The sequence below is a fragment of the Pygoscelis adeliae genome, unplaced genomic scaffold (genome assembly GCF_000699105.1).
Source record: "Pygoscelis adeliae isolate BGI_AS28 unplaced genomic scaffold, ASM69910v1 Scaffold38, whole genome shotgun sequence".
In the NCBI taxonomy this organism is placed as follows: domain Eukaryota; kingdom Metazoa; phylum Chordata; class Aves; order Sphenisciformes; family Spheniscidae; genus Pygoscelis; species Pygoscelis adeliae.
This window is the reverse complement of record NW_008825614.1, coordinates 11,865,655-11,875,237: the sequence shown is the minus strand read 5'-3', so window position 1 is coordinate 11,875,237 and position 9,583 is coordinate 11,865,655. Positions and strand designations below refer to the sequence as shown.

Genomic DNA, 9,583 nt, shown 5'->3' with positions numbered 1-9,583 from the left:
ACCTAATAAATACTGCCTTAGCAGCTTCCTAGCAGCTGAGGGCCACCATCTCATTTAGCTGAAATGAAGCATCTTGAAGCTGCTCTCATTTGCTGTATGGATTTATGGCCCCTATCCAGGCGACCTCCACTGAGATCAAGATGGTGCTCTGCTAACTAGCCATTAATTAGTGCCAGTGTTTAACTCTCCTGCATGAGGCCAGCTGATAATGCGTCAATTCCTTTCTTCTCTAGTTCTGCAAAATAAACGTGTTGTTTGTTTGTTTTAAGGAGCATAAACAGCTGACAAATCTTTCTAAATTGCCTTCCATTTTCAACATTCTTTTATTATAGAAGCCGACTTGATGGTATGGAAAAAAGCTTCCCATAACTTAAAAGAAAGATAAATGAGCTGAGGATCAAGCAGTGGCCATTTACACCGCTGCTAAGCTAAACACGGAGTTTGACAGCCCCTTGATTTCATTTGTACTCAGTGTTTTCTGCTTCTGCTGAAAATAAACAATATTTAAGTATTCAAGAAGTTTCTAAATATATAGGTAATTTTCAGTGATTCTCTTCCTCTTCTTGTTACTGGCTTAGAGTGATCAGTTTAATAAGGCGGTATTTCTCAGTGGTAATTTCTGATATTATTTTGGACAGCTCTGAAGCAACTGGAAGAAAGCGAAGTACAAGCTACGATAGTAAAAGTGATAGAGATATCATTTAGCTATAAAAGACAGAGGGGAAAAACCTGCAATAATATAATAACATAAAAAATAATGTAATAACACAAAACAATATATAAATAAAAATAACAATAGTAATAATACATAAAATAAAAGCAAAACCTGTTTTGTTTGTATTACCTTTAAAAACAGACATTTGGTTGAAAATGACATGGCCTAATTTTGAAAAAAAGCTAAAAGAAGGCCTCTAATGTTAAGAATATTTAGCCTAACATAGGCAAAAGCTCTCTCATATATCTTAATTCAAAGAGAGTGTGTTTGAAAGACCATGATTTTTAATTTTTTTCCCCAATATAGAAGAGAAAGATACAAGTAATGGTAATATATGTTCTTTCAGTGGGAAATTCTCCCCAAAAGCCTAATTTCTACCCAGCCCTATGAAACCACAAAGCGGAGTATACATTTGTACCCACTGTAAGCAGTGGCCTCCTTTGCCTTCCCATCGATAAGAACTACTTGCCAAATGAAATCCATTGTTTTACTGCCACTATTTATAGCCTTTCAGAACACGTTCTAGGTTTTACTGGCACTAGAACTGAAGCAGCCCCTTAGAAACTTCAAAGCAAAACCCTGTTCAAAAACTTTTTAGCTTTTAAGTCTACTTCACTTAGAGAATCCTGTGAACTCAGCATTAAAGGATTCTAAAAATATTCAATAATGTATTAACCCAGCTGTCTTCTCCAAAGACTGCAAGTTACTGAAATAGCAAGCATCAGCAACTTGCCGAATAGGATTTTCCAAATAACAAGAAATTCAATTTAATGAAACTGTTAAGCACTGATTCAGTCTCTATATCTGTGAATCTAAGATGACTGTTTCAGGAACACTACCAATAAATTATCTCTTACTCTACATACTCATATTCCATGGCTCACTCTTCCTAATCTGAGACTGAGCAAAAAGCACCAGTCTAATAAAGACCCTACAGGACAAATGTAAAGGCTACATATCCAGGGGAAAGATCAAAACACAGCAGAACAGCAGGCAGGACTGACAGGGCTGGAGAAGCTCATGAAGAAATGGGAGCTGGAGCCCTCTCTACCAGAGAACTCTAGTTAAAGCACTATGGGTAAATACCAGTGCACAGAGAAGATGGCCTTCCAGGTGCATACCGTATTTTCCTCAAACGTACTTTGCAAGGTGCATTTTAGCATGTGTGATGTTTGAGAATGGCCATGAATACAGATTTTGGGGAGGGTGCATAGCATAAGAGAAAATTACCGTGTACTTAACGTTTCCTTGTACCTATGACTACAGAAAATATCAGAGAAAATGATTTAAGCATTTTTTCCTATGAAACCAAATTTGAACATTACTATATATTATACTATTCAATTTCTTTCTTAAACTGCTATCAATAGGTTAAAAATCAGGGGAAGGAAAGAAAGGAAGCATAATTCTCTTTCCATATCGATGGAAATTATGCAGATCCATGCAACAAGGAGAGGAATACGAGATGTCTTTTAATTAAAAACCAAGCAAAAGGTCCTGCTTCTGTATTTCATGGTCTGTATAGAACACCAAAAAGTTTAAACTTTCCAGACATACCCACTTAAGGCCTTCCATGAGATTGATCACTTTTAAATTAAACCATACATCAATGTTTTTCAGCTGGTAGCCAGATATTTGTTCCACTTTGATTTTATATTTTCGTAATTTGCCTAATATGTTTACTATTTATAAAACCTTATAGCCTTGCTGTGATATAGATATTTCAATTAACTGTGCACACTTATTTCACTGAAGCCATCCCTGTAGTGGGAAAAGTTAGCCACCTGAAAAACTTTTCAGGGCAACTAACTTTATAACAGGCACAACTGTCTTCCGACAACCATGGGTTTCCAGGCCTGGATATGACAACACGCCTCACACCAGCACTTTGCACGAACACCCCCGCTCAGCCAGCAGCACAAATGGGCTGGAGCCTGGGAGAGCTGGAACAGCCCACTTCGGCCTTCACAATTACCTCCTGAACACATTGGACAGGAAAGAGTCAAAAGGTCCCCAGGAGCTGGGAAATCCACATTGGTAAGGGCCAGTTACGGATGAGATACAAACTGTAGGAGCATTTGGCACAAACACTGGCATTAATATGTGTGAGCCGGTTGCGGCTGGCACTGGCATCAGGTCTGGAAGGAAGAAACAGCAGATGAAGGTCAAACATGAGAAGGTGGCAACATAGACTGCAGGCTAAAGAAAGCTCGCTTGCGTTTGGGTCAAGTGTCAGATACAAACTGGTTTGCTAAATGTATCTTATGGTATCATATATGGGGAAAATACCAGTCTGCTACGGAAGCCTGACTGGGGAAATAGTATTCCTTTGATACCACGTGACACCGAGGGAGAGGAAGAAGTACCATGCAAATGCAGAGCAGGTGTTCCCTGTGCTCACCATTAAAGAAGATATCAATGTTTTGGTCAGATATTTATAGTGAAGGTATATAGCTTGGCTGCTGGAGAGATGCTGCTCCTGCCTAAAAGTACTTTTTCACCTATATCAGTACCACACCAGCTCCTCCCTAAACCAAATTTCAGGTGATGCCAGGATGGCAAAAGCAGGGCCAGGGTCTTCCATGCTTTTCCATCTTTTCAACTGGATTGGGACAAGTACATCAACATAGGCAAGGGAGTTCTCTGAGCGAACCACGAAGAAGTAACTACGGAAACAAAGACCTGTGGTTGTAACTGTAGGGATGGTGCCCAACTCACTTGCGTTGTTCCTAGGATAGTATTTTGGATTGGTGCTGTACTGTATCTTGTAGGCATATTAGTTAATTACTGCCATTCTTTTCAGTATGGTGTTGCCTTGCTTGGTGTGACTACTCATTAAAACCACTTAGAAATCACTACTGGTCCCTTGGTGGCTCTTAGTTTCAGCAATCACATTGCAGAGCTTTTCTGACAAAGCACATCGTCTTCCAAATTCAAATTGGGACTCAGAGGGGGCTGTATAGCCCTTTATAGCTTCTGTTCCCTTGAGAAACCCCCTCCCAGTGTAGGCACAATAGCTGAATTCAGCTACAAAGATTGTCCTAACAGAGACTGGTCTGAATTTCACCTTATACTAGTCCCATCACTTCTCTCAAGACTTTGCTTGAAAGGATGCTGTTGACTGAGTTAGGAGATACTTTTTTTGTAAGTTGGTCATAAAAGCTGAGTAACAAGATACAATTAAACACTGTATATATATTCTGAGACCTGAGAATTGTGTAACAGTATCACGACTTTTTAGGGGTGTCTTAAAATCTGAACTTTGAGAACGATAAAATAATGATCAATATTTGTTTCAGCACATGATAAAGGATGGCAACAGTGGGCGCACACAGGTGAGAGATCAGTCTGATCATGGAGAAAGGTGGAACTTTTGAGGAAAAGGCCATTTGCCACTGAACTCTAAATAACCTCAGATGGAAATTCCAGTGTCAGAAGCAAACTAGCATGAAAGAAATAATGCAGAGAATAAAACGGGCACAGATTCATAAAAATGCAATAGAAAAATATGACTGTTCCAAACAACGTATGTAAGAATATTTATATGACAAATATAAACAGCAATAGAAAGCTAATGTGCAGTGAGTGACGTGAAATGATGTCTGTAAAACGAAAATTATATTTAGCACTTGAAAAAAAAGGAAAAAAGAGAATAAGCTAGATATCTAATTTAGGTGCAGAAAGCAGCACATATGCAAGAGATCAGTTAAAAACATAAGTAGGTAATGAAGGATGCTATTTCTGAGTTTCAGTTTTATTTTTACTAGCCACCTCCTGGGGCAGGAATTCTGAAGTATTTGCATAGAAACTCACCCTTCTAGACTGTGATGATTAATAAGCAATAAAACATGAGCTGACTGCTATCAGCATGAGCAGGCAGCCTACCTTTATGGCTTTGACACTTAATGTGGTTTTTCTGATGCATAATGCAATAGCATTGAACTTGTTCAAGTGATTACCTATCTCAGCTGCTAACTTGCTGCAAAGCAGAATGTATTATGTATTAGTTACCTCCACATTCCTAAAACAAAAGCAGGGAAAAAGCAGTTTGGGATTATCCAAGAGGGTAGCATATTTCCTCAGTAACTGTCAGTATGGCACCACAGATGGAAATCTTTGCTAGAGATGCCTCACTGGGGTTAATGTCAGGGACAGGCCTTATTTCGTGACACAACTTGAATGCCCACTTATCACTTAACATTACCTTAGTCACTTGCAATTCCGTGTCTCTCTTTCAAATATGAGAATTTTTTTTTTTAATTAAGCTTACTATGTATTTTTTTCCTTCACAATTCATTAACCAAAGCTCAAGGTTCTCTGACGTTTTTCTACTAAGGAGCAATCAGTGGCAGGCATAGGTCTGTAAGGAAATCCCCTAGGCAAGGCTGAGCAGGGGGGCTAGTGGCTGAGCAGGCTATAGCCCTTCCCTCAACACCAGCTGGTACAAAACTGCCACACACACTCCTCCCCCCCCGCCATAAGATGTGATGTGGCTCCATTTAGACACATTATTTCCTTAAGTTACCTCCAATATTTTACACACGGCTCACCTGAACGCTGCTGAAATCAACCTGCACGTAGCAGTTTCTTTGCTGGTAAACCCAAGCCAGCATTCAGCCTAAATGGAATCTCTCTCTCTGTGGGCTTTCTTACAGGCATATGCTCAGTGCTTGGTTCTGATCACTTGGCTGTTTGTCATTCCCTGCTCCCTCACACTTCGGGTACGCAGATTGCACAGCATCTTGGACAGGGGCCATGTTTTATTCTTGAAGAACACAGTAGGTGGCACTGAATCTAAACCTGACTTGTGTTTCTTGGCAGCGTTGCAGCGCAACAGCAAACACCACCACCGTCGCAGAAGTGGCTGATGGGTTCCAGTTATATTATACCTGTTTTCTTAAAAAGTGGGAAAGTTTTATGCCTCTAAAATTTATTCATAATTTAGATTAAATCTTTATGTAGTTGACATGACCTCCTGATGTTCATTTAAGAGAGCTGAGAGAGGTCAATAGGTTTCCTTTTGGAATCCAATACTGAAGTATTGAAAGTCTTCAAATACAAATAATAGGCATATTGCAATCAAAACACAGACAGATGCATGTTTAGTCAAAATAATGAGAGAAGAAGGAATTTAATAGGTATTGTGTGCATGTGAGATGGATAGCCCACACAGGGAAGCAGACTGAGAACACAGCCTGAATCAGCATGGGCATGCAGGCAAGAAAACTAGACCATGAACTTTTGGGTTGACAGGCTAGCTGAAAACAGCTTCTTGTTTTACAGCTACAGAAGTGTTCCATTTGTCTAATTCCTCCTAAGTTCAAGAAAGCAGGATACTGAACTCTCCTACAGAGAGGTAGAAGATAGAAAGATGCTGGATCCCATCACCAAGTCCTCTTTCAACTCAGAACAGCAAACACAGTCCCTAAGCTTAATTAGTCTCCTGGTCAAAAAGAATATGAGACAATTGATCAAAATTCAGTTGTACCCAAGCAACTGTCTAAGCATTGGTCATTTCATAATTTCCAGACTCAAGATGATCAGTTTTATGCTCTATGCCACACAACATGAAAAAGATTTTCGTGTGTTTGTGTTTTGTTTTTTTTATTTCAATGTAACAACATACCATTTACTTCATATGCCCCATCTTGGAGAAAAAACACTAAATGTTTTATACTCAGTTTGAAGAAAGTTGACAAACTGCGGTTTCCTTATTTGTTGTTATGAGATCGGTCTGCCTTCTGAAAAAGGTGAAAATTAAACTTTAAGGGACAGTTGGTTTCAAGTCATGCTTTGCTACAGACACTTGACATGACCTTAAGGAAATTGTTCCTCAACTTCCCGTTTGAAAAATGTAGAGGACAGTATCTGCTACGCAGTGAAAAGGACTGTTATGATACACCCATTCACAATCTGAGATACAATATACTATAGTTATGAGCACAGTATAGGTAACTATGATAAATCCATAAATGTTACCTGAAGAAGCTACTTTATTACCGCCTAAAGGCAAAATTATTTATTTAATATTATAACATTTAAATTTATTTCCAAATACCAGCTTACTTAATCAACTCAATTCAATAATAATGCAAATGGTAAAGGCGTGTACATTAATATCTGCATGTTGTGGTTTAACCCGGCAGGCAGCTAAACACCACACAGCCATTTGCTCACTCCCCCCCACCCCAGGGGGATGGGGGAGAGAATTGGGGGAAAAAAAAGTAAAATTTGTGGGGTGAGATAAAGACAGTTTAATAGGACAGAAAAGGAAGGGAAAATAATAATAATGATAAAAAGAATATACAAAGTAAGTGATGCACAATGCAATTGCTCACCACCTGCCGACCGATGCCCAGCCAGTTCCCGAGCAGTGATCGCTGCCCCCAGCCAACTCCTCCCAGTTTATGTACTGAGCATGACGTCGTATGTTATGGAATATCCCTTTGTCCAGTTTGGGTCAGCTGTCCCAGCTGTGCCCCCTCCCTGCTTCTTGCTGGCAGGGCATGGGAAGCTGAAAAGTCCTTGACTAGTGTAAGCACTGCTCAGCCACAACTAAAACATCAGTGTATGATCAACATTGTTCTCATCCTAAATCCAAAACACAGCACTGTACCAGCTACTAGGAAGAAAGTTAACTTTATCCCAGCTGAAACCAGGACACTCCATGAGAGTTTTAGCTTGCAAAAAAGACTTGCAAACCAACATGCTAGAGGCTTTATCTAAGCCAGAAATACTGAGATCAGATATATGGAAAACATAAGTAATACCGAGACTGTTTACAGATGCAGAACAGTAGGACAAATGTAAACAAATCATAGTCTTTCCCCAAGGAAGCTTTGGATAAAAGCATGTACAATGTGGACGTCTTCTGTTTGTTCTCAATAGATCCCTACAGTGTCTACAGGCCTGTTGAAATTCATATATCAGATGCTAATCAACAAAGCCTTCAGAAAGTACTGGGGGAAATGAGCATTTACATTCAACTCAGCTAGAGAGACTGCCATGCTTCTGCAGTCCCAGTACATATTGTGCTGATTTCAATCAATATGCCACGGTGTGAGGCCCTAGGCAACCATGCTGCTTTTTTATAAATAAGGAACAAAAATATTCCTAAATGTGATGGTTAGGAAATATTTACAGACAAGAAGAAGAAAGCACTGCCATGAAAATGAACATTCAATACTAACCTCCATTATTCATCAGCAATCCAGTAAAAGAGGGAGTGAATAAGAATTTCCATTTAATTGCCTTTAACAGCACTCTAGATGAGGATTTTAATTCCCTGTCCTAAGCATTCCCTCCAGGCACAGAAAACACAAGAAAGGGGAAGCTTGTAACAAAGAGCACCACTTATCTACAACACAACTAATTAGGTTCATGCTGGTAATTTTAAAGCAGCTCTGTTCAAAATGAATATGGCCAGTAATTAAATTATTTCTATAAACAAAATAATTCACACATCATTAATGAACCATGAAGTGGCTTAAAAATTTGCACCAATACCTATATTGGTGTTTACCTGAGTTTATACCATTATCAGGCCAACCTCCAGCTATTACAAAATCCCAATTAAACCAACAGAAGCATTACCAGAACAAACATGGAAGGCTGTCAAGGATATTCTTTTATTTAACAAAATGTGTCTGAAGTCTGAGATGGAACATGCCTTCCATGGAAGCTCTATTACCTTTGCAGTAAATGGCAAAATCCCATGTTTAACTGAAACTTAATGGGTTTTTTTGCTTTTCTGACTGCTTTTCTTTTTTCTGTTTTTCTAACTATGAAATGGCAGAGATAGAATTGCAATTCTTTCTCCTGCGCTTGCTTGAATAAAGCTGCAAAGAATGTGTGCCAAAATCCAATTCTTTAAGAGTTGGCCTGCCATGACATTCTAGTTATTTCACATAGCTCCCCATATGTAAACTCACATTCCGTAGTGAGAGCGCGTGTACAGTGCATTTTAGGAGTGGTCTAAGCAAAGTCATGTTGCTAGTGAATAATAAAAACAACTCATGGAGAATACCAACTGCATTCTACGTTGCTGCTACTACTTTTGCCGTAGTTTTCTGCTGGAGAGAAGTTTCGAGGGTAGTATTGTAAGTATAGAAAGACTATGTCCAGTTGTAAAAGGGAGGAAAGAAGGACTCTTTGTTATACCAAATTAGGACTATCTCAGAGCCACATATAAGGAAGCAGAGGCTGCATGCCCAGAATGCCTTTTCTAGAAGAGGAGGAAGGAAACAAGGAGTAAGGACATCCTAGACAAAGATGCACGCCAACCAGTGAAGTTGGATGGAACAAAGAAAGAGAAAGCTGCTTCTTAGAAGATAACGCTCTTTGCACATTAGAGTAAAAGAAAGCAGTGGAGAAATCCTGTGTCAGTATCTGCTGCAGATGTAAGGAGTATGCCTCAACACATATAAAAAAAATTATGAGTAGAAAACTATAATTTTATTGTCATAATACTAGGTTTGTGCTAACTTTCAGAACTACTTACGCACCTGTAGGTTACCTGCTTACTGAATCACCTGAAAGCTTTAAACTAGCTGGGCCTCACTTTAGGAGGGATTCTGAGATTTGGTCTCAAATTTTGAAGGAAACGGTATTCTGCTGCAAAACACAACTGTGTTTACATACATCCTGGAAGCAATAAAACATCCATTTTATTTAGATCCTCTTCTTTTAATGTCTTGCACTATTTTCTTTCAATAAAAAAAGCAGAGATCTAAAACTATATATCCTGAGTATATCGTAAGTGGTAGTATTTTTGCCAAGCAGCAGAATGAAGGATTTTCTTCTCTAAGAACAGGAAACACCTCTTCTTGAATAAGAAAACAAGTAATACAGGTACAATCTTGTCTTCAA

The 9,583-nt window shown here is 39.0% G+C and overlaps 1 protein-coding gene across 1 annotated transcript in view; it reads right to left on the bottom strand.

Moving 5' to 3' along the window:
• BICD1 (bicaudal D homolog 1 (Drosophila)) overlaps window positions 1-4,970 on the bottom strand; it is a gene marked incomplete at its 5' end in the record, with an annotated part of 91,322 nt that extends 86,352 nt beyond the window's left edge. The window contains 2 exon segments of the mRNA XM_009332913.1: window positions 71-84; window positions 4,910-4,970. Coding sequence (XP_009331188.1) covers window positions 71-84; window positions 4,910-4,970 — 75 coding nt within the window.
• Window positions 4,971-9,583: the final 4,613 nt, after the last annotated feature.